Source organism: Strigops habroptila, chromosome 3 (genome assembly GCF_004027225.2).
Source record: "Strigops habroptila isolate Jane chromosome 3, bStrHab1.2.pri, whole genome shotgun sequence".
NCBI classification, from domain to species: Eukaryota; Metazoa; Chordata; class Aves; order Psittaciformes; family Psittacidae; genus Strigops; species Strigops habroptila.
In genome coordinates this window covers 58,751,691-58,776,703 of record NC_044279.2, presented here as the reverse complement: position 1 = coordinate 58,776,703, position 25,013 = coordinate 58,751,691, and the positions used below count along the sequence as shown (strand labels likewise).

At 44.3% G+C, this 25,013-nt stretch overlaps 1 protein-coding gene across 2 annotated transcripts in view; it reads left to right on the top strand.

Annotated features, from left to right (window-relative positions):
• Positions 1-22,105, top strand: part of SSPN (sarcospan) — an 88,723-nt gene extending 66,618 nt beyond the window's left edge. The window contains exons 1-3 of one of the 2 annotated variants that reach the window (XM_030479381.1): positions 1,981-2,469; positions 15,028-15,114; positions 21,091-22,105. In XM_030479381.1, coding sequence (XP_030335241.1) covers positions 1,981-2,469; positions 15,028-15,114; positions 21,091-21,456 — 942 coding nt within the window. In that variant the 3' untranslated portion in view covers positions 21,457-22,105. Of the gene's footprint in view, positions 1-1,980; positions 2,470-15,027; positions 15,115-21,090 lie in introns of those variants that run through there. The other variant, XM_030479382.1, reaches the window with a different exon arrangement.
• Positions 22,106-25,013: the final 2,908 nt, after the last annotated feature.

Here is a 25,013-nt window from a genome sequence, read left to right as displayed (position 1 = left end):
CAGTGAGTGCAAGCTATCATAAGAATGTTTTAAAAAGTGGATGATGGCAAAACATCTTGGTGAGAAGCTATGAAAGCATGGTACAGTAAGCAACATGACCAGGGAAAAAGGTTTTTTCTTTCTTTTGTTTTTAACCTCTAGTTTCTTTTTCTTTTCCTTTTCCTTTTTTGAACAATATACTTCATCTTGCTCTATGGATCTAGTATGAGAGTTACATGTGCAGAAAGCCTCTGAAATCACTTTGTTTCTAGTTTTCTTTCATACACTCAGTAATATAAATAACCAAAGAGGATATTGCTTAACCCATAAACCAAAGTGACATCATAATTTATTAATACAGAAGACACAGTTCATTGCTGTTAAATGCCATAAAGAGCTGGAAATAGAGTAGTTTCTCAGAAGGCATTGCCAATATGTCAAAGGAAAGATTTCCTTGATGCTGTCTCAGCATGCGTAAGATCCTCTCCAAGTACTTCAACATTTTGGTTATTACCCCCTGAACCACTCTGCAGCATTCAAAGGCGGCTTTGCTGGTGATTTCCCCAGCATCTGACATCTTCTTCCCCCCTGCCCCACTCCTCCCAGTGCTTTGCTCCTGTCATTTGCTCAAATTGACTCCTCTATAGGAAGGATAATAAAACCCACATAGACAAATGGTGGGGACAGAGCTGGCTGGCCCATTTATACTGCTCCAACTGATGTTGGTGGGGCTGCAGTACAAGACCATGTGTCCTCACGGTGTCCTGTGACAGTGGGAACACAAGAGCTGCACGCGCAAAGGGACAGTTTCAGTGCAGTGTTCCGCTGGCCCCAGTGCAGCTCCTGGCTCGTAAGAGGCCAATACATCAGGCTGTACGCACCCGGGCCCCGCGCCAGCAAAGCATTTAAGCACCTGCTTACCCCTAAGCTTTTGAGTAATTCCTCTGGCGTGAGCTAAGCGCAGGCATCGCGGCAGCCTCCCGCTTCCCACGGTCTTCCCTTGCAAGGACGCGTGCACGGACACTGGCATCGCCTCCACAGGACTGCTCACCACCCACCTCCTCTTGCTCTCTCCTATTCAATGTCTAACTCTTCAGACCCCAGACCCTGGCCCTGGGACCCCACCAGCATCCAAGAGGCTCAGCACTGGATTCACCTCCAGAACAATTTTAGAGTATTCCAGAGAAAAAACAAACAAACCAAACAACACTTCTGTTGGTGTGCTGTCCCCCAGCACGAGCGTGAGCCAACATACAGGCAAATTGCAGTGACGACATGTCCACAATAAGACATCCCTCTCTCTTTTAGGTAAGATACACAATCTTCCTGGTATGGACAACTTTCAGCCCTGGAAAATTGCTTAGCAGATATTCAGCTCCGTGCTCCACCAGTACTTGCACAGAAGCACCAGTCCTCATCGCTGGTCCCTGCCTGCCTCATCATAAAACATGCCTAGCTATGCCTTTGCAACTTTTGGGAAGAGACAGGATTCCTTTTGGCTCCCCAAGATATTAATTTGAATTTTTATTTGTGTTCATTTCATACTTTCCATACATGTAGTCAACTCCCTCCCACTGAAATGCACCTATTTAATCTGATTCAGCCAGTGTATGAAACGTGCCCGTTGTGTGCTTGGTGCTGCTTGGGTTCACCAAGTTACACTCTGCGTGCCAGTAATCCCAGGGGAGCCACGGCGTGATGAGCTCTTACCTGCCTGCTCGGTGCTCACACAGACACAGGCAGTTGATCACTCCCACCTCTCTGGTGAGACAGATTTCCCTCCTGTTTATCGGCAACGCAGACTACGTGCATGCTATTTGCCTGCCCAGCTCCTTCACAAACATGCACACACACATGTGCTCACACCTATGTGTGTAAGTTGTGGTGTCACGCATGCTCAGCTGTGTGTACACAGCCAGCCCCTGTGTGTATACAGCAGAGCCGGTGCCTGCACGTTGGCAGTTCACTACCCCCCTCGAATCCCCCTCTTCTCTGGGCTATATGTGGCATTTCGAAGCTCTGACAATCTGCTCCAAATGTTTTCCATATTTGTTCAACCTCCTTGATTCAAATACCAGGAACAACTCAGCCAGCACAAAGCAAAGCTTTGGGGGGCAAAAAACCTCACACCCCCATCAGCGTGCGCACACACATGCACGTGAAAACCTAAAGTTCATCGACATGGGAAAGAAGGAGAAGAAACCCCAGCATAGCACGTCCCTGAAGGCACCTGAAGGGGAGAAAAGCACTGACTCAAGCAAAACGCAGGAGTCTGCGATGAAGAAGAAGAAGCAGCGGAAGAAAACCAAGGGGGATCCCAAAACTGGCCAGGAGGAGGAATCCCATACTTGTTGTGGCTGCCGTTTCCCGCTGCTGTTCGCTTTGTTGCAGCTGGCATTAGGCGTCTCTGTAACAGTGCTGGGCTTCCTTATGGCAAGCATCAGTTCTTCTCTGCTAGTCAGAGACACTCCATATTGGGCTGGGATAATTGTAAGCATAAAGTCTGTTTCTCCATAAAGTGCCTTTGCCAGCATTAATGCAAGTTGCATGACGCTCCACTTTAGACTAACCAACTGCATGCACAACACCATTTGAGTTATGCTAACTATAAATATTCCTGGGATTAAATGTCTGGGTATACTTTTCCAAGGAAACTGCTCCTGAAGAATAACACAATCTTTCTTATTCTTCCCTGCAATACCCAACAGACCTTAAATAAAATACAGGGTTGCTGTTCACTAGATGTATTTATTAACTTCTGCTTTGCAGTGAACTCCTGTCTGGTGATGCTGAAAAAAAATGTTGATTACTTACATTGCCTTCCCCATTCCCCCACCAAACCATAACAATCAGGTTTTAGAAGTGAGAGCATAACTCTAGAATTTGCAACTTTTAGCTGGGTGCGTTGGTAATAGCGAGAGGAGAGAAATGGCTGTCTTGCGAGCTTCCTCACTGTGCGGTGTTGTAGAATCGCTGTGATTTAACCCCCTGCTGCCTGCCGCTCCCCAGCTTCTCCCACAGCAGAGGGAGAAACTGCACGTGGCTGTGGGGAAAGGGCTGGCTCGGTGGATGAGTAACGTGTCAGGGAAAGGGAGCCCGTCCCGGCCAAGTCACGCGCAGCTCTGAGTGACACGCCAGCTTCGCTGCATGGGCTGGCGGTGACAGGGTAAAGGGCAGGGTTCGGCCGGATGTAAATAGGGGAATCCTAGGCTGGTCCCAACGCCTGCCAAGGTGGGGAGGAGGTGAGGGGTCTCGGTGCCATGCACGGTTGTGGCCCCGCTTGGCTGTGTGCTCAGGAGTGTGTGGTTTGCCTGTGGAGAGACGGGGTCAGTGATTCACTAGGGACTGTAGTGATAGGACAAGGGGTAATGGGTTCAAACTTACACAGGGGAAGTTTAGATTACATATAAGGAAGAAGTTCTTTGCTGTGAGGGTGGTGAGGCACTGGAATGGGTTGCCCAAGGAAGTTGTGAATGCTCCATCCCAGGTTGGACAGAGCCTTGGGCGACATGGTCTAGTGCGAGGTGTCCCTGCCCATGGCAGGGGGGTTGGAACTACATGATCTTAAGGTCCTTTCCAACCCTAACTATTCTATGATTCTATGATTCTATGATTATGAGCCTGGGATGTGCCATGGATGTAATTTAGTCTGCATTTTTTTCCCCCTAGGCAGCAGGCTTCAGGAAAATACATACCGATGTGTTAGCACTAGTTTGGATGTTGTTAGACTGTAAGAACTCCCAGCAAATAAATTCATGTTTCGGTACTTAAAGATTTCTTGATGCACTAAACAGCTATGGGAGCCTCTCCTGTGAATGTAATTCTTTGCTAGACAGAGGATTATCTGAACACCTGAACCGTTTAAGGTTTGCTGGATTAATCCTGTTGGGTGACCTCCCAAAGCATGGAAGGAGCAGGGACTGAGCTCCCAAAGGAAGAGGTCTCTTACTCATCTGGTCCTTCTTGTTTCTCTTCCAACTGAAGAGGTATGTGATGTTTTGTGGGGCAAGAGCCTGCCCTTGCTTGGGAGGAGAACTTCCTCTTGGGGTTTTCACTGTTACAAACCAGGGGATAGTACAGGTGATAAAATAGCAGCATGTGACATTTTCATTCCTCTTGTTTATTTTGGGGATTCTGGAGGTCAGATTTTGTCTTTTCCAGACCACACGAGTAGTATCCCAGTTTTGAAATGGCTTTTTTGCTAGAAAATGCTAGGGAAAGAGTGACCTGGACTGAACTAGAATACAGCCATGCATATGAGAAAGCCAAGGAAGCAGTCCCTGGCCCATGCAAATGCCATCAGTGTCCAAACAGCATCCATCTGAGATATTCACATACACCTGATCTCCCTTAGGGAGGCCTGAAACCCCTCAAAAGTCACTACTTTCTGGAAACAGGGCTCTAACCCATCATTTTTATCAACAGCCACAAGCAGTAGTGACATTTAGATGCCCACATCAGGCAAAGCTCAGCCATGACTACGGGACTAGTGCAAAGCATGTATCTGAGGGGCAAAATGCGGGAGGTATGAAATGATGCTGCATTTACTTTGTTCCTGTACTGTGATGTCTCTATGGAGGTATTTGGCACTCACTGGGACATTGAATGGAGGTGTCCAGTAACTGCTTAGCTGGAGTTTCTGGGAATGCAGGTCACAGGGTGCTGCTGCTGAGCTGTAGAGTGGCCTCTGGAGAGCTGGAAGGGTAAACAGGTACATGAAGGAGGACCCTTGGCTAGGACATCCTACAAGTGGCTGGATGTCCTATGGACTGGCTCTTGGGCTGCTGTGGGAGGCTGCAGGGAGAGCATATAGGTAGGGGCTGGATGACCCACTCGCTGCTTAGGAACAAACCTCATGGCAGAAAGTGACTTCCCAAAACTCATTTATTTGCAAAGAAATGAGCAGCAGAACAGAAAGTTGTGGTGTAAAATACCAGAGCATATTTGTTTTAGTAGCATCCCACTCAAGTGCTCTTTTTAAAGGACTTGATTAGTATTCAGAATCAAGAACTTGAAAAAATCTATTATCGAGACCTTTTTAGCAACATTAGAGATAATGGGTGAAGCTCATTCCTAGTGTTACTCCTTTGGAATTACACCAGGGCTGGATTTGACCCCCACGGCTGTTAATGCAGCATGACAGAAAAATGAAGGAAAATTTTAAATATGTTAAATAGACCCTGATTGATTGAAAGGTTTGTTGTTTTGGGGTTTGGGTTTTTTTTCTTAATTAGTGGCAAAATGGTGATACTGTTCCTTGCTGAAAATCAAGTGCTTTAGTGCATTACCAAGAATGAAAAGGAGCTTCTTTAGAGAAGCAGCAACAGTAAAATGCTACCAAGGAAAACCATGCAAGGCAGTCTGAATTAAACCAGTTCAAAACCTGACTGCCTAGGTTTGTGAGGATAGCACAGGTCAGGAATTGGGTTTATCATCATGTGGAATAAATGTGGCCAGTGATCCACTGACAGGGAGCAGAGGAGATCCTCAACACCCTGAGGTGTGCCTGGCACGAGCCCTTCTCTCCTGTAGCTCCTGCAGGAGGAAAAGATACAGCTTGTGTTGCATCAGAAGCATTCCACTATGAAACCTGGTTAAAACGTACTAGTTCAAAATGCATTTCACCCGAAATCCGTGGGACATGAGTCAGAAACCAAAGGAAAGTTTTATGGACAGAAACCACGCAGTCTACGTGATTTACCACTTCTGCTTCAGTTTCAACAGCCTATTCCCTGTAAAATTACTCTGCCATATTGCCAGAGACAGGATAATAAATGCAATTAGAAACAGGTAGGTGTTTGAAACATTTGTTTCACCTACCTGTAGCCATTTACAGTGAAGATGTCCATGCCTCTCCTTTCTGAGACCTGTTCAGAGCACCCAAAACTGCAGGCTGGAACACCCTGGCAGTCTCTTCCTTCTTGCTGTTGTGAAGGAGCTTGGAGAAAATCTTCACAAATCCACCCAAGACAGCAAGGCTTTATTTTTGCTTTTTTATGTTTTCTGTGTCTTGCCATTGACTTGCTGCATAGCTTTGGGCAAGTTACTTAACCTTGCTAAGACTGTGTTATTTCCCCTGTAAAGTGGGGTTTAATAATGGCTATCTGTCAGCCTTTGCTTTGAGATCCTCAGATGAAAAGTGTTGTAGAAACAGTAGATATTAATGGTACCCTTTTCATTCTTTTTCATTAGCTTGCGGCCTTTTGACACTCAGGAGAAGAAATGAGGTATTTCTCCTTGAAAAATCTGCTCTTAGATTATTTCCACTGTGATCAAAAGTGGAGAGTATCAGAGTTTTCACAGGCAAGCTCCCTTTCAGCCCCGTTTTGCAGACTCAGGCAGTTACGAAAGTTAAAGAAATGCTCATCAGAAATGATTATCCAGGGTGTTTATTATTTCTGTCAGAAAGTTATTTAAAATCCATATATATGGTTGGATGTACATAAAACTGTGGTTTTAAAAAACATTTAGAAAAAAAATCTGTTTCTCAAGCAGCTCATGGCTCCAGATGTCATTTATGTTATTGTAAAAAGTATCTGAAAACATCTGCCAGGGGCTGAGCCCCCAGCCCAGGAGCTCTGATGCTTCTCCCTGCTCAGCCCTTTCATGGCCCTATCTCCTCGGTGTTTCCCAGGGCAGAGGGCCTCTGAGCTTTACTCAAGTGGTAGGCACGGCTTGTTGCTTCTTGGCATCAGTGTTCAAGCATTGGCTTCTCTGCCCTGGTGCAGTGAGGTTGATGTGGGGCTTTGTGGTGCAAAAGGCTGAAAAAGCAATTTAATCATTCTTCATTTATTTGGAGGCAGAAATGTTTATGTCTGAGTTTTTATATATTTCTTTTAAAGAAACTTAAAAAAAAAAAAAGCCAAAACCTTCATCAAAGGAAACAAATGCTTTGCTTTGAGCATCTCACAGATAAAGATAAGAGACAAATGAAGATCCCATGGTGGCTGAAAAACACAGCTGTGAGGGATGGCTTGCAGGAGATGAGGGGCATTGCATGGCAGCACCAAGGAATGGTGCAAGGCAACCTGGGCTCGCAGAGAAGGTTGGCTGGCTCTCACGCTTTAAAGAACTTTCAGTGCTTAGGCCCCAGACAGCCAGGACTGTCTCCTGACACTGTGTATCCCTATCAGATGATGATAATAGAGATGTTTGTTTAATTGATGTACTCCTGCATGAAAGTCTGACTCAGATGGTGGGTCCTGCCACTGACTCAGTACGTGCTCATGGGCTGGTAAACCTGAGTGCCAAAATCAATAGCACTGCGCGTAACAGGCAGTGCTGATCCAGCCTCTGCCTCTTTAGGCTGTCAAGGTTTGTGTCATTCTGGGGCTTCTGGGGCTCCCTGCGCCCAGCACCTTCTTTGGCATGTACAGCTCTCAGCAAGGTCACTCTGGCATCCTGAGTTTGTAGGGAAGCAGCAAGACCCCTAAAATGAAGCTGAACTTTTGAAATGGTAGAAGATAGCAACAGGGAGAGGCCATGAGCTGGGATTTTCATCCTGAAAATGAGTGCAATGATGGTGATGTGTATAACTGTTAAAAAGAAGCTCTGAGAATGTTGTTGTGAGATGGATGCTGAAAGGATGAAGCATTGTATACAGACACCTAGGGAAAGAAGGATGGTACCATGCTATAAAGTGATATAAATTCAAAATTGGGGTTGTGTCCTGATGATTAGCTGGGGTTGGTTAATCCTGTGCTTCTCTGGACTGGAATGTATTTGCTGTACCTATAGCTGTTCCTATAACATAGATGGCTTCCCTGGCTCCATGTAACAAAGGAATTCAGGGACCGCATTGTCTGTGACAGTTTCCCCACAGATGAGGCTCTGTAGATGTTTCCACCTAAAAGCCTTTCTCACATGATAAAACTAGGCAAACCTGTATGGGTGAACCCCTGTCAGTCTCCTTGCCTTTCTCTTTCCGGATCCTCACACCTGCTGGATGTAACATTTTTCCGCAAGGCTGGATGCTCTGGCTGCACAGTGGTGGCCCTGCTAATCATCAGACAACCACTTTATGTGTGAGGCAATCTTTTTATCTTCCTAGAGAGGGCCAATAATTGGGAAGCATCCCCAGCTAGAGTGAGAGGCATCTGATCCCCTTCCGTATTGATATGTGGGATGATTGACTATTCAAAATCCCCGGAAACATGTTCTCTTTTAAAGCCTGAATGAAGAGAGACACTTTCTTGTGAGCCCTGGCTCCTTGCTGGGGTTTTGTTGTTGTTGCTTTTGACACCTTTCCTACAGCAATTGTGGAGGTGGCTTTCAGTCAGGCTTTCCCTCCTGTATAGCCTTGCTTGTTTTTAACTTTAACTTGTTATTAGGGAAACCCATACCAATTTTAAATGAAAGATGACACTTTAAAACTGTGCCATCAAAGCACCATTCCACTAATAGAAATTACAGTCAGACAGGCATCCATTTTTTATACAAGCTAGCTTCATGATGTTTGCATGGGCAGACATCAAAAGGTCTGAGGGAGACTGCCTTCAAGAAGAGCTTCCAAGTTTAGGTATTTAATTGAACCTTCTCCAAAGTATATGAAACTCTTGATGGTATGCAATGAGCTATGGTGCATGAAATATGCTATGGTGAGGTTTCCAGTGCTTGTTTATAGCCATATATGTGTAGTACCAGAGCTGTATTCTTCAGAGTCCTCTGCCATTACATTTCATAATTTTCTAAGAGTAACTGCATTGTTGCCTGATTGATTGTCTCAAATCCATACTTCTATTTTGATCAGATGTAAGTTGGAAAACTTTGATGGGAGAAAATGCTGAAATGTTCTGTAAGAATGGTTTGAGAAGGCCTGTGTGATACCTGGTCAAGTGCTGATATAATTTTGGACACCAATGTGGTTTAGCCCCTTGGTTTTAGCTACAGCCTCTAGAGGAAGGAGGGAGGAAATCAGAGTTCCTGGCTGGCCTGTGTTTGTGCAAAAAGCCTAGGTAAGATTTGGAGAAGGAAATTGTTCAAACAGGCTTCCTCAGCCTAGGTAACCTTCTGGCTATAGAGATGGTGGCTTTCCGTAGGATTATAATCATGGACATGTCTCAAAGTCATATTCATGTAGAACTTTTAGCTATGCTGCACTTCTTACAATGCAAATCACGGCTGGCTCTTGGAACTTTTAAATTTTTTGTTCTTGTTTTTGTTTTTGTTTTTGTTTTTATTCCCTCAGCCATTTAATCACCCAGCACTATATTTCTGACTTAACAGCAGTAATGGACTGCTGCTGCAGCTCGTGCTTTGGAAGTGATGGTCACCCTTGACATAGGAATTAAATCTTACCATAGCACAAGTGACCATTTTCTATGCTGAGAACTGACCTAAGCAGCAAATATTGTTAAGGAAAAATACCATTTCATTTGATTATGAATGTTCTTGCAGGCTTTTGATGACTTTACAGAATTGTGCATCTGCTGTGGTGTGTTACTGTATGGCTTGAAGGGACCTGTAGTAAAGACATCATTATTTTATTCTGTAGGTGGGTCAGGGATGGTCAGTTATTATGGGTTTTATGGCTGTTAAGAGAATGATTTCCTAGTTGATGATGGCCTTTGCCTGCAACCACAATATACATGTTTATCATTATTATTACAGCTATTATTTCTGGGAGTAATTTGTATGCAACTAGACTGTCCTTAAACCTAATAAGAAAACTGTAAGGGGAAAAAGACATTAAGGTGCAATACCTCTGTGTGGCAGACTGGCTTCTTTTGCATGTGGTAGTGAGACCCAGGCCGACCTGAGGCTGATGAAAGCTAGCAGTGAAAGCTGTCTGTAACACCAACTTTCACTGCAGTTTCTTCAAACCTCATAAAGTGAATAATCATCAGTGTTGCTGTCTGCAACGGCCTGTACAGATGAGGCTGGTTCAGAGATGATCCTGGTTCGTCACGGCAAAACTAACAAGAACATGCTGTTTCTTGCATCAAAGTCTATGTCCATTGGGAGTGTTAAATTTGATGGATAACATGGCTTCTCCAAAGGTGTGGATGGGAGCTAAGCCTTGCTATACCTGATAAAGCAGGTTAGCCATCAGGCCGAGTATCACCTCTAAGAATAAGCCAGAGACTTCAGAGATAGCTACTAGAGATAATTTCTTTATCTTTGTTTCTACAAACAGAAAGATCCTTAGTGTCTTGAAGTGAGTAACTATAAAATAACTTGTCCATAATCGAAAGTTCTTCATCATTCTATTAATAGTCGTTTTTCCCCTGAAGTCTGAGAGTTTATATTCTTATTAAACAGGAAGAGTCCACCTGTGGGTCTCAGCAATGCTGTGTGGCATTGCACTGCATATATTTCAGAGGTATTGTCCTCCAAGGTGTTTGCTTTCTGCCCCTAAAGGTTGTTGCAGGAGGTTCTTGGTAACAAGCCTCCATATGAAGAGCTGATGAGCTATACTATCTCCTTGTGAGTGGTTGCAGCATTTGTCTTGTGACACGGCATAGACCCAAGATGCTCCTTTGAACCAGTTGCCTCTTTCCTTCATTTCTTGGTGATTTCCAACTCTACTTCTTTATCCATGTGCCAGGGTTTCAAAGATACTCTGGGTAGGAAACACTTTGCTGGAGAAAACCACCTAGTCTATAGCAACATTCAGGCTAAAACTGTAGCAGTAACAAGAGACAAGACAGTTTCACAAATATACAAAGGAGAGATGCAGACAGATTAGACCAATCTGTGGTTTTGAAATCTGTTGAAATAAAGCAAACCACATTAATATGTTAGCATGAAAAGATAATGAACGCAAACCACAGCGGAAATATGTGATTTATGCGTTCATATTTCCCCCAATTACATACATTACATACCCATCTTCATCACTACCATGTGGTGCCCTTGTGCCACTCATACACTTTGTGCTTAGTCCTTGCAGGAGCAGACATGAGTGAGCTGCAGGGAGTTGAGGACAGGGAGAGCAGCTCCCTTGCCCCAAACTTCGTGGTCCTCTCTGGGTGGCAATGTCTGTGGGCTTTGTCCAAACACCCTTCTGCATTGCCATCTGTGTGTTCCTGTTGGAGATGACAAGCCTATTTTTCTCACCCATGACACTTTTAAGAAGTGTCATAAGTTTAGTGGGAGGGATAGGCTTGGCTGGTGCAGGAGGATGCTGGCACCATGCTGGGCAGGGAGTCAGGCCGCCGAGCTTCAGTGGTAGCTGGAGCTCTTCAGCACAGTGATATCAACTAAAGTAAAGCTGATGGTGAGGGATTTGGGGTACACAAAGCTAGAAATTGATCCTCTTTACTGCGTGAGTTCTGGTTTTAAGATGATCAAGATATGTAAAAGCATGCTCCTTGCAAGTATCAAACATGTACTGTGGTATGGTTGCAGTCTCACTGTTGAGCCATCTATTTTGCAGCAGTATGTGAGGCTCCAAGCTGTGAGAAACACCCGGTTGTGCTAGCATGCAGGGAGAGCTGGTTTGCCAAAGTCCTGAATAGCCAAGGACTGCATGCTAGATCTCTGTGGGTGCAGAGATCCTCCCAGGCAAATCAACTGGGACCCACTCTTAAATGCAGTTGGGTTGGGTTCCATTCCTGATTAAATCTATAGGAACTTAATTCAGTTCTCATGACAACAGGCTCCAGCCCTCTTCGAGGTGGGGGCAACCTGGAAAATGTCTACTTCAATTTTGTAGTTTAAAAACCAATAATTCTTAAGTCGCTTTTCAACCCTGAGATGTTGCTGCCCAATGGAAGGAAGGTCTATTGCTTTCTACAGCATAAACTTTTTAAGTTCCTTAGCCAGCTCTAGTGAAGAGCTGTTTTCTTAAGATTGTGAACTGGGGTGTTTCCCAGGGTATGCCTTAACTAAAATTACATCTGTACCCTTCCTAAATACTCTATTACATTTGTGTCTTTTTCTAGATAGCACTTTTCTAAATTTAAGTTCTTTCCTTGGATAGCTTTTCACACCACTACCTATTCCGCAAAGGGTGTGTTAGTCCATCGGAAATTTTGAAATAGGATCTTGAAATAAAGTTGAGTTGAAATTTACTCAGCACAGAAATGCATATTTCTAGCTTTCCAGATTACAGTTACAAGAGCTGATCTAATTAGCTGCTATTCTGCAGCTCTTATAGGATCTATTTTATTTGTATAACAAAAGCGTATCGATTGGTGGCAAGCAAGTGCTAAAACAAGTTCAATTGCATTTTATATTGTGTGCTTAGTCAATAAGGCATAGGAAATGTATGCTTCATGCTGGGATATTGCAGTGGCTATTGAAGCACTAGGACACAGGATTACCAAATGCTACTTAGCAATCAGCATCAACAGCATCCGTAATGTGTCTGCAGCTGACTTAGTCACTTAGCGGGTCCTAAAAAATATTTAACAGAGAATTTTTATAGTTATTCTATTATACTTCACAGGTACAATTCAAAACTGGTCTATTAATAATGTATAAAATAGAAGCATAAAGCTGTTTTCTGCATAAATATTCCACGCTTTGGTTTGCTCCAGTGGTTGAATTTACCTTTAAAGAACCAAAATGTAAAACATATATGGGGCATAATTCTCAGCAACATTATTTTTTACCTTTAGTTACAAAAATACACATCTCTGGTTAAAAGCAAATGTTGGCATATTGTTATACAAGAAATATTTAAGCCTTCTGAAATATCCTCGCCAAGACTTGCTGGAATCCTGACCCAGTGTAATCTTTTCTAAGTACCTCTCACAAGTGTGCCTCTTCAAGTATCCCTGAGTATATTATTCAAATCCCAGAGGAACTTTAGAAAGGACGTGTAGAAATGGAAATCCTTTTAAATGGTAGTCTTTTGTATGGGAAGCTTTCTGAAGAGACCTGATCCTGCCACACAGAAAGCTGGCGGGGTTTTTGCAGAAGTTGTACGAGGCACTTGATGGTAGAGAGAGAATTTCACTGCTGGTATCTGACTGCCTTCAGAAATGAATGCAGCTCTTTTGGCTTTCTGTGGGAAAACAGGCACAGTCCCATGATGTCTCACAGGAGTAACCTGGAGGCAAAGCTGGCCCTTGGTTCCTGCGAGTGTAAATGCCCACTAGTGTAGCTGAAGCAAAGCAAATTTAATTTCTTGCTCATAACAAGATCCTTCAGCACCAGATCCTGCAAATACTTTGACATGAGCAAGCCCTTTGATTTCACATGATTTTGGGCATGTAACGTTAAGCAAGTGTATTTAAGCATATTTTTTAGTTCTCACTTCAGGTTCTTTCCTTCAGCCACTACTGCCACTGGAGGAATTTATCATTTGGATATCACTAGATATGATCTCCTTAAGATTTAAGTTTTATGAGCATGCTAATTGAATTAAAAGATTAATACACAGTGCAAGGGACCAAGGACGTAGGTGATTAATCCTGAGAAATAAAACATGGTTGAGTCACATAGAAGCACTAGAGGGCAAAAAGAAATCCAGCACTGAAGGACCTTTGACAAGGAAGGTTGTTTTTTTCCCCGACAGCCCTGTCAGCTATGGCTGTCCACAATAAAAAGAGGAAAACAAATAAATTGGAGGCCATGTGTAAGTCATAGGACCAGAATATAAATACGTATGACATGGAAAGGAGTAAATAATACTGACGTTTTCTTTAGAAATGTTCCCAGGCAATACTTCTATTCATGTCCTACTGAAATGACATGAAATAAAACTTTATGGGGAAAAGTGTTATTAATCACACAGGTTCTTGAGGACATGACTACCTGTGTGTTGAGAGGCTCTCTTCCTTTACAGGGCTGCTGCCTAGTGCCTTGTACCAATAATGCAGATATAAAGAAAACTGTGGTATTTCATGCATCAGATCATAGAGGAAATGTGTTTCACCATTGCTGTCTAGAAGGACAGTTATGCATTTTTCACTGCAGGTCAAGCAGTTGCCTATGGAGCTGGAAATCTGGATGTGAACAGCACTGCCAGAGCACACAGTGAGCAGGCAGGGATGGGGCTGTGAAGGAGCCCCACACTCCTGCTGGCATCTCCATTGTGTAGTCCCACCCTTGAGCAAAGGCAACTCACACCGGGGTCTGGCCTGAGAGGGCAAATCCCACTGCTCTAGGGAAGCAGAATGCCTCAAATTAATGAGAAGTCTTCAAACCCCCTGAAGTAAAATGAAGGGAGGAAAGAGTACAGGATCTCGCTGTTGCCACTGAGAATTTAATACCTATCATTTATAACAAAGGTGCTCCTAGCAAGGAGGTCAACACTTGCCCCTGGCCATGTGTGAAGGTAAGACCTCTGAAAGTATGCTGGCTGATCTCAGCTAAGGTTCCTTCTAAGGCTTATCATACTGGGCTAGCTCGTCAGAGCAGGATCTCTTCCCTCTTACATGGCTGGAAGATGCCTATGTACCATGTGCTCCTGCAAAAAATCTCAATCTTCAGAATTAATAATAAAGGCAATTAAATGAATACTAAAGAACATAAATACTTTTCCATTACTGTTAACTTTCAGCAATTACTGCCACAGGGCTAAAATGCAGTCTCAGATTGCAGAGATGTCTTCTTTGGGAAGGTGTCCACTCTAGGAGAGGGTGAAAGCCACTGCTATAAACTGAGCTGCTTCTTATCCAGTGGCAGCTATGGTTACTGATTTACAACCTGCACTGGTGACATAAAAACCCTGTCAGCACCCAGTGGTACATAGGATGGTGCTCTTTGGGCTTGCAAGTCCAACTTCATAAGCCTTCTGCTCTTCTTGATAGTTACATGGACAAAACCTCTAAATATATCCTCAAGGCTATTGCTAGGCTGTGTCTTTGTAGGTCTGATTCAAAAAGTCCCTCTAAGTTTTTTGCATTTCAGTGCCTGTAAAGTGAAAGCTGAAGTTCTTCCCTCCTCACAGGTGCATCCACAAATATGAGGCTCTTACCCGCATGGCTGTAGCCCCCACTTGCACAACTTCACTTACACACTGCTCTTCGTGTAACGTCCTGCTAACACAGAAAGGTTTTCGGCTTGAAAAAAAAAGAAATAATTATTTGGGGGGTTTATTTGTTTCTTTGTTTGTTTTCTTTAACCTTGACACATTTTATATCTCTTTCCTTGCAGGTCTGTGTGGTGGCCTTAGTGGGATTTGTTATGCTTTGTATTTCGTACCAACCCGATGAGAAGACATGTGTGCAGTTCACGGTAAAGGTAACTTGGCCTTTTTTTAATTTATTTTTCTTCTCATGTTGTTAAATATAATCAGAAAAACTGATACCAAGGATATTTTCAAGACCACATGAAAAGAAGTGAAAATGCACCTGAAATGCAAGAATGGTTTTCTGCTATTTTCCAGGCAGCTAAGGAAGAAACTGTAGCCTATAAAGGGGAAAGTGTAATAATGAATATTTCAAATCAGAGCAATATCAGAACAAATCAGAACATGGTTTTATTTGCCATGTTTTAAGAATATCAGAGAGATACAGATCAACAAAACTGGAATAATTTGGGAAGTGTTCAGTGAAAGATTGAGGGTTACTGATGAAGTAGAAATATTCATAGAGATTTGGATCAGATGTAGGGTGGTATAAAATGGGTCTACTTTAATCAAGTTTTAATTTTTAATGTGATCTAAGAAGCATCTCAGCATCTTCCCAGCAGGTTTGCTCCTCACCATGAAATAAGAAACTGCATAGGCGCAGGTGACTATAAAGAAATGTGGCTGCAAATGTCTACCTGCCCACCTCCATGACTGGGGATAGAGAAGCTATACCTGAGCACTGGCAGCTATGTGTCAGCTCACCGTGCCTTCTGTCAGGGTGAGGCATTAGTGAACATGGTAAAGCATTAGCCAACCATGGGATCAAGCATTCTTCCACTAAGCAAATTCCCACCCGAGCATTGCAATAGAGGTGCAGAAACCATGCAGCATGCCCTGCCTTAGTCCCCAAAACTATGCTTCATTCACACTGGTAAGCAGCTAGAAAAGAAAGGCTAAGAACGCTTGTTACAGATGGGGCATTTTTAACACCATTTTCCTGAGCTATTTTTTCTTATTATTGTAATTTTTCTGGCTCTTAATATTTTGCAGACACATAACAACTGAGAAAAATACCGATGCAAGCAACACAAAATAACAGTGATTATTAACTGAAAAAGGCAGAAGGAAATAGAATGCAAGGAGTGGCTTTTTGAAACCTGGCATTCATCATCCCTTTAGAAATTAGACCCCGGTGTGTCTTTTGTGCCTCTCTCAAGCTTCTCCCATACATACATAAAGAAAGGGAGAAGAAGAACAATTGTTTCTGCCCCTTGATTGCCTCCACATTCTCGCCCGTCACCTTTACACTCGCAAGTAAGCGTTATGGCTGCCCAGGGAACTGCTGGGCTGGGCAGGAGCTGCCATGCCAGGCTTTTTATTGCTTGCCCTGCAGCATTAAATTGAACTTGGCATCCAAGCAGGAAGGGAGTCATCCCTCGTGGTGGGAATGGCATGTTGGGCTGGGCAGCTCAGATGTCTCTGCCACCCTTAGTAACACCGCCCACCCTGGCAGTGAGGAACGTGAGCCATCGCTCCAGTGAGAATATAGAAGTGCTCCCCAGGCAATGTAAAATGGGTCGCTCCTCGTCACCTGGCAGAATTAGAGCTAAAGTCTCTCTTGCAAGACTTCTGGTTCAGTCCATAGCCCATGGACTGATGCCTACCCAAGGCACTCTCCTCCCCAGAATCTACCTTCCCCGGGTTTCCTATTGCAATATGCCACAAAGGTACACCTTTACCAGGCTGTCCACCTCTCCTGTCCCATGTCCACACTGGGACCCATTGTTCCATAGTGCCTCCCCTCCTCACTGCCTCTCTGGAGGAACGGGGTCTGGCTGCAGGGCACATACCTGTTTTAAACAAAGTAGGAGCTAAGAGTCTTCTCCAGTGCTTTGGTCATACATCTCACCTTAGGAATCATCTAAATCTCCGATATCACTTCTCAGATCTTCAGCTGTCAGTTAAAGGCTTTCTCTGAACAAAAAAGTGAACATTAGCTATATGGTCACAAGGCTAAAGATGAAAAATTGCAGTCATGAGACAAAGCCAAGTAACTCTAGTCATTCTTTCCTCCTCGGGGGCCTGATGCTTTGTCCAGCAGCGTGGTTGGGTCCAGCCCTATCTGCCATTACTGTCCCCCCAGGGGCTTGCTCTCTAGCCCAGGCCCTGCCCTCGGGCTGGTGGCTGGTGTCTACTGAGGCTGCACATGGCTGCCGAGCATCATCCTACAGGCAGATCTTGGCTGGACTTCTCTGCAGTGCAGTGGGCACCCTGGAATCCTTTGCATAGCCCAAGGGTCACTTTGGGAGGAGCGCCATACACACACAGGCCAGAGGGATTTTGGTCAACCCCTGAGGTGACACTATGACCACTGTGAGTGACTCCCTTGGGGTGGGAAACAGGAGGAGACACGTGCAGTCCTCTCTGCCTTCCTCCCTCTCAACAGCTGCTTCTTTCATTTCACACTTGCATGAGCCCTGGATCCTGTTAAAGGAGGAGGTGTTAGAACTGCTTTTGGCAGAAGTCCTTCATGAGACTACGGAGGGTATCCGCAACACCTTGTGCATCCATGAGAAAGGGAGACCACCACCCAAAGGGAGGGCAGCTTTGACCTTCAGGGAGACAATGGCAAGTCCCAGGCTGAATTTCTGCCCTTGCCCCATGTTTGCATCTGCAAGAAGCATGCTCTGTAGTATGGCAAAGCAGCATGTCCAGCTGTTACATATCTATTTAAGAGGGGACATCCTCTTCCCTTGTCCAAAACCAACAACCAACCAAACAAAAAACCCCACATAGGAATACCCTGAGATCTCCTGTGGACTTCCTGGGCTATCTGCTAATATTTGACAGATCATTCACTATGGTCCTCATGACAGCATCTTCCATGGTAGCATGCCACCCCCTACTCCTGCTCACCCAGCCCCAGCTTCCCACACCATGAGACACTCTGCAGTTCTTGTTCCCTGCACAGGCTTGCGCCTGAGTCACCACCACCTTCAAAAGAGGTCCCTGGGATCCATGTCTGCAAACCCTTCTGGTTTCACCTCTGATAACTGTGAGAAGTCTTTTCCACAAGGAATTTGATCCATCTTAGGTTCTTTAATTCTTTCTGGCACAGAGCAAAACTATTGCCAGTAAATATTGTTAAAAGTTTCTTCCTCATATAAGGAACCTGGAGGAGGATGAGCTGCCATGCTCTGACCTCATCGTATGCTGTCTCTCCCTGCTTCCCTTTTCTCCTTCTATTTAAACAGCAATTGCACTGCCTATCTCTCTGAGGCTGTTAAAAAACAGTTTTCCAGTGGTAAGTTCTGGTTCCTGGGCAGAGCTTACTACACGGTTGTTTTTGCGACATTGAAGTTGCCTCTAGGGCTGGCATGTGGTCAATCTGCTGATGGGATCTCAGCACTTGTTGTCTTGTACTCCCTCACAGGCAGTATTTGCATTTGCCTCACCTTTGATATTTGGAAATGTGTTAATTTTCAGCAGCTTGCAGAGCGATTCCTCTGCAAACATCTTGTGAGAATAATAAGCTATTTGGAAATCGCCCTATGGCCCCACGCCTCTCTGTTCTGCTCTGAGGATTGCTGGAAGAGCTGTCCATGTAATTTGGATTCTGGGATTTCCTTCCCTTTAGGTACACAACAGGCAAATTCTTGCTTACTGTACTTGGAGTGTAGCTTAGGCTGTGGATTTCACCCTGTTTTATCCTGACTTTGGATGGAAGTTGGCAGCTAAATAAAATACCTGCTAAGGGAGAATCAGGCATGTTGTGTAGTCTTGGCTTAATATCTCATTTATTAGGGAGGCCTGATTCTGTCTTCTGCTGATCTGAATCCAGGGACTTCCAGACAGTCCACTAGGACTCCTACATCACACAACAACTTTAATCCCGCAGATAAGGTCTATTTTCCATTTTCTCTACCAAACACATTTGCACTGCTATTAAAGTAGTGCTATCAGCTTAGGAATTACCACATCTTTGCTTGGAGGGGGTCCATCAGCCAGTAGTTCTCCATTTTCTTTGTGCTTTATATGAGGAGGTGTCCCCGTTTTCCAACTTCACCTTTCCTATTGACCTTTACCTTGAAAGTAATTGCACTTAATAAGAGCCACCCTCATTTTGAAGCTGCTCTTGGTTTAAGGCTGCACTGGAAGTCAACAAATTTAATAGTAGCCAAGTCTTGGAAATGAAGATCTTGCTCGAAGAATTTGGTGATCTGAGGAGAAAATTTATATGGTGCTGTAAGATCCGCAATAAGCCCAAATATTTTTTTTCAAGCTGGCAAATGAATAGGAAGATTGATTCACGCTGTAGGTAGAAGACAAATAGACCAGGAGCGTGAATTTTATCAAGACATACATACTTGGGGTTTCAAGGTCATAAAAAATGCTTTTATATTGATAGCTTTCTTGCAGTATTGAGGTTAAGAAAGAGAAAGAGAGAAGCTGCTGTTTAAAATAACAGATTCCCAACCATGCCATGTGTCTGACAGATAAGACGCCAAGAAAAATAAATGTTTCTACAGTGCTGAACAGAACCAAAAATGCTATTTTGGCTAAACACAGAATATGATTTTAATATACATTCACACATATTTTGTATGCAGCACAGCAACTGCCAGTTCCAGCTATCGAAAGCGAGGGAAGTCCATATGCTCTGGTATCTGAAGGTCTCAGGTGCAACTCGGAGTGACAAAGGGTCTGAGGTGCTGCCAGTTTCCATGTGTTTGTGGGGGTGGACTCTGCATAGCTACTCTTGATAAAAGCCACCCTATTTTAAAGCTGCCACTGGTGTAAGGAGTAGTGGGGTGACAAGCAGACCCTTGTTCTTCTCATGCCATATCACTGGGATACGAAAGGCCCTCACTGCTCTTTCACGCCTTTGAAAGACTTCTCCTCCATGTTTATGGGGCAACTTTTAGAGGGAGATTGAGCACAGCATGCACTTTTTGCAGAGATTTGAATTCATGATCCACAGTAGGACCTGGTAAGCAAGTAGGCTGGCTGCATTGACAAGGCCACAAGCAGGAGATCAGCCACCTCACTGCCTGATTTGCAAGTATAAATCAGATTTGTTTGGGCATGCAAACCAAGAGCCGGGAATAACACATGAACAAAGTTTCAAAAACACCTACTTCTCAGTACAGTCTGGGATGTCAGCCCGAGCCTCAGTCTGCTCAGCTCTTCTTCAAGGCAACTGCACTGATTTATCCCAGCTGATGCTCTGGCCCATGCAGGTACAAGGAAGACACTCCCTCCCTGTCTCTAAAGCTTCTGGCTGTACAGAGACATTGATTTCTCAGTGGTTTCATCAGGTCTCAAAATTGCAAGGCAATACTCACATAAAATATGCAAGGCAGAATTACTATTCTTGAGATAACCTGCTGTCATGGTTTAACCCCAGCCAGCAGCTAAGCACCATGCAGCTGCTTCCTCAGTACCTCTGCTCCTCGTGGGATGGGGTAAGAGGTAAATTAAGAGGTAAGAGTTAAAATAAAGGTAAAAACCATGGGTTGAGGTAAGAGCAGCTTAACAACTGAAATAAGTAAAATATAATGACAACAACAACAGAAATAACAACAACAATAATAATCAAAAAGGGAGATAACAAAACCAGAGAGGAGTAAACCCCAATAAACACAGGTGATGCACAATACAATTGCTCACCACCCACTGACTGATACCCAGCCTGTCCCAGACCAGCAAGTGGTGGCTCCTGGCCAGCTCCCCCCAGTTTATATACTGAGCATGATGTGCTGTGGCATGGAATACCCCTTTGACTAGTTTGGGTCTCTGCTCCCTCCAAGCTTCTTGTGCCCCTCCTCACGGGCAGAGCATGAGAGACTGAAAAGTCCTTAACTTGGAATAAGGACTCAACCTAAACCCAAACCATAGCACTGTATCAGCTACTAGGAAGAAAATTAACTCTATCCCAGCCGGAACCAACTCGCTTACCGAACTTTGCATCACCTGGGAGTTATAGCTGTCTTGCAATTTTTGAAGAATACAATGTCCAGGTAGTACACTGAATGCGTGCAGTCCCTGTGAAGTCCATGTGCAAGAATTCATTCTGTGTTCCTCATTATCTGTGTGGCTGGAAAAAGTGGGTTTTTTTCTTTTTTCTTTTTTTTTCTTTCTTTCAGTTGATGTATTTTCTCCTGAGTGCCTTGGGTCTGGTTGCCTGTGTTTTGGCAGTGGCTTTTGCTGCACATCATTATTTGCAGATGACAAAATTTACCTGCGACACCATCCTTGAGTCCTGCCAGTGCAAACTGGACACGGCAGACCCCCTCGGTAGGACCTTCGTCTACCAGGATGCAGCTGACTGTGGCAGCCTCACCAGCATGCTCAACCTGTACTTACTTCTGCAGATGGCTCTCAATCTAGTCTCAGCCCTGGCGTGTCTATCGGCATGCTTCGTGATGTGGAAGCACAGATACCAGGTCTTTTATGTGGGAGTTCGGTTCTACTCTTTAACTGCTACTGAAGGCCAGAAACAGAAAGTATAGGTCTGGGCTGGCAGGGGTTAGCCAAGGAATGGAATATGTCAGCATACTGCCACCATAGATACCACAGATGGATGAGTGTTTACAAGGTTTTTGACAGGGAAAAACATTCACACAGTTTAATGAATACATTTTTCAATCATTTTAAAAGCATTTCATATGGCTGCTCTTGCAAAAGGTCTCTTGTGAGGTGATGTAGAGGTCACAAAGTCCTAAAGATGCAGCTGTACAAATACTCACCAAAGAGGATCTTTAATAGCCATAGACGAAATGAGAGCTTAAAAAATCATTGGGAACTCATCTGCAGGGCTACAGCTGTTAAGAAATAGGGTCTGTTTCTATCACTGGTATCTGTTCTTGCCTTCAGAGAAGCTATACCAATTTGTACTAGACAAGGATCTGGTCCAAAGTGCTTAATTATAATTATGCTGATCATGCCTATGGAATACACTGTCTCTTGGATGCTCTGGGTATAATCCACAATAACCTGATGAGGGCTTAATATATGGAAAATTAATAAGGGAGGTCAAGACCTCTTCAAATGAAGGTTTAGACCAACAGCAAAGTGAATATATTGACAACTGCCATATAAAATATATGTAAGACTCTTCAGAGTGACTAATGATACAGGTTACCAATTACTAATAAACAACAATAATACTAATCCAATTACTAATAAACAACAATATCAGTGGGTTCACTAATGGGAATTTGGGTATTTTTCTGGTCTCCAGACAGATTCCTCCCCACTTTCAGAGAAAAGATCAATTAAGAAACCTTGAGTTGCGCTCCTGAAGTGGAAGACCCTAAAGCACTATTCACATTGAAAACTATGTTGACATTGCTCTAATTGCAATCCCAGGTCCCAAACCCGGTGTCTAGCCAGTTCCACCAATTATACTCCAAGCACAAAAGGCCAAATGCATTTTTGGTGTAACTCCTCTGAAGACAATCAATCAGCCTTACGAACCAGCAGTGGAGTTGGGCCAAAAGCCCTGAAAGATAAATTCCTGCAACAATGAATGTTTTTAAAATGGGGTGGAGGGAGGGAAGCAAGAAGAGACTGCCAGTCTCTCAAAGACATCATTTATAATGATGAAGGCAAAAGAATAGCTTTCTTAATAAGCAGTATAGAATAACAAACCACGTTCAAGCAGTGCTTTTTCACTGTGAAAGTGTGGCTCTAGAAGTGCTTCATGTCTTACTAGCCTTATACCAAGACAAACATGTTGGTTTGTCCCTTGAACTGACATTTCCACTAGCACAGCATGGACTTCCAAATGTAAGAGCAATTCTGAGTTGGCAGCATTTTGCACTGCCTGCTGATAGATATCTGTGCAAGGGCAAGGCAGCTGGTGCTCACACCCTGCCGTACCTAGGGATTTCCCGATCCTGGCCAGAACATGGGTGTCTCTGAGGTGGGGTGGAGCAATCACATGCCAGAAAAACTGTGCCATAATCATTAGCAAGGAGGAAGCAAATAAAATTTCGGTGAGGCTTCAAAGCAGCAAAAACTTTCTGTTTCTGCAGCAAAAATAGCCACCAGGAAGTCAAAACTCCAGTCTGGCTAAAATCTAGTTGTCTAAGTAGCTCTAATTCTACTCAAAAACTCTCTTCCCTACGGTGATCACACATCATTCCAGGGCTAGACCAGCATACCTGCAGGGTCAGAAAATCACAGCATAGTTAAGTATCCCATGGTCCACCTACAGCACTGATCAGTGTATGTACTTGTTTTTGTCACGGAATGTGCTTCTAGAGTAGACATAGTATCACCAAGGCACTCTCTGATAAGCTGCAAAGTGAGGAGCTTCAGAAAATGAAGGTTTTTGAGACCAGCTTCCAAATGGCCCTTTTTTATGCACCTAAAAAATAACTGTCACTAGTAAGCTTGGCTGTGGGGCACATTTGCTTGCCTACTTGTCACCACACATCCAAAGTCCTAAGCCTGACTTCCAGGCATGCTTGGAGCAAGCTGAGACAGCAGTGGAGGGTGCAGGAAGGTTGGCAACGTAAGACCCTGCCATTAGCATCGGCAGGGCTGTCTGTGTGGTGCCAGGAACCAGCCTGACTCTTCAACTCCATTGGAGCATGCTGCAAGCAGCACTTGCAGACCTGTGTCACGGCCAGCCTTCCATATGAGATGGATGCATAGGGGTGCCTCTTCACCTGCTGCTTGTACTCAGATGTTGGTTTGTCCCCCATCCCTTGCACAAATCCAGCTGTGATCTCTGTGGAAACACAGGGTATAAGATATAACTTCCTCCCACCTAGGCGACCCTTGCTGTGCCTGCTCTTCCCTCCAGCCAAAAACATAATCTCTTGTCTCTGCAAAGGAGGTAACAAGAAGCAGAAAAGGGATTGAGGGGAGGCTGAACGACAGCTGAGCTTTGGGGCTTCCTCCCTCCCTCACCACCAGGCACTGCACCCCAATGGCTGGCGAAGCAAGAGCAAGGCTCTGCTGGCAGAGCAGGGCATGTTTCCCACCCTGTCCTTTCCCATGTGTCCTTGTTATTCAGAAGGTAACTTGGTGTGCAGGGCTCTAGCTTAGGCTGTGCTGTGTGTAGGCTGCCAGCAGCAAGCTGTTGTGGGAGACACACAGAGCTGCTCTGGCTGGCCCTGGTTGAGTGGCCTTCCACCAGAGAGGTCTTTTGTCTCCTTAATCCTTTGACCTCCATCTCACCCACATGTTTTCACTCCCTGTCCCCCAACACCTCCAAGGTACTGGGCTTCCAGAGGCCAGCCCCGTTAGATGCGGTTGGGCTTGTATTGACTGCCCTCTGCCTACCCACCACTGGGATTAAATTTGCTGGGACTCCTCTAGAGCCTGAAAGACATGGTGGTGATGATCTCAGAGTCCTGAAACAGTGCAGCAACAGGGAAGAGACAGGAGATCTGGATAAGAGAGCCTGCTCCACTGAACAAGGTGTTCACTTCCAATGAAGCGCACCCTCCACTTCCAGGGGCCGCCATTGCCGACTTCGGTTCGCTAATCAGCATGTTGCAGCTTAACCCTTTGCTCTGGAAGAAAGCAATATTCATCATGTATTCTGTTGGTGCTTTGCTGCTTAATGAATAAATACAGGGCATTTTGAACTAGCAAAGACTAACTTTAGTATTTCCTCTTTATATATTTCAAGAGCATAAAATCCAAAGAGGAGACATGGGGAAATGGACATGGCAGAGTTCTGAACCATTTCCCCCTGGTTATGGTTTTACAACATGTATTTTGCTTGGATCAAGGATTTTGGAAAGTACTAATTAAAGGATTTTCACCAACCACAGTATATTCAGACAGCTCCCAGCCTTTTCCCAGTGTCAGAATTCACATGGACTGCACCAAGAGAAAGACTGAGACTAAAATACTTGGAAAGGGCACAGATATTGAATAAAAACCCATTTTTTTGAACTCCTGGAAATTTATTCTCTGGGTGAAGTCCACAGAAAGGGGTAGGATTAAACTGCTACGGACACACAGAATTTGTGAAGGGCTTGATGTAATTTACTCTCACAAACCCAGGTGTGATTCTCATTTGCACCCTGGCCACTTTACACTGTTT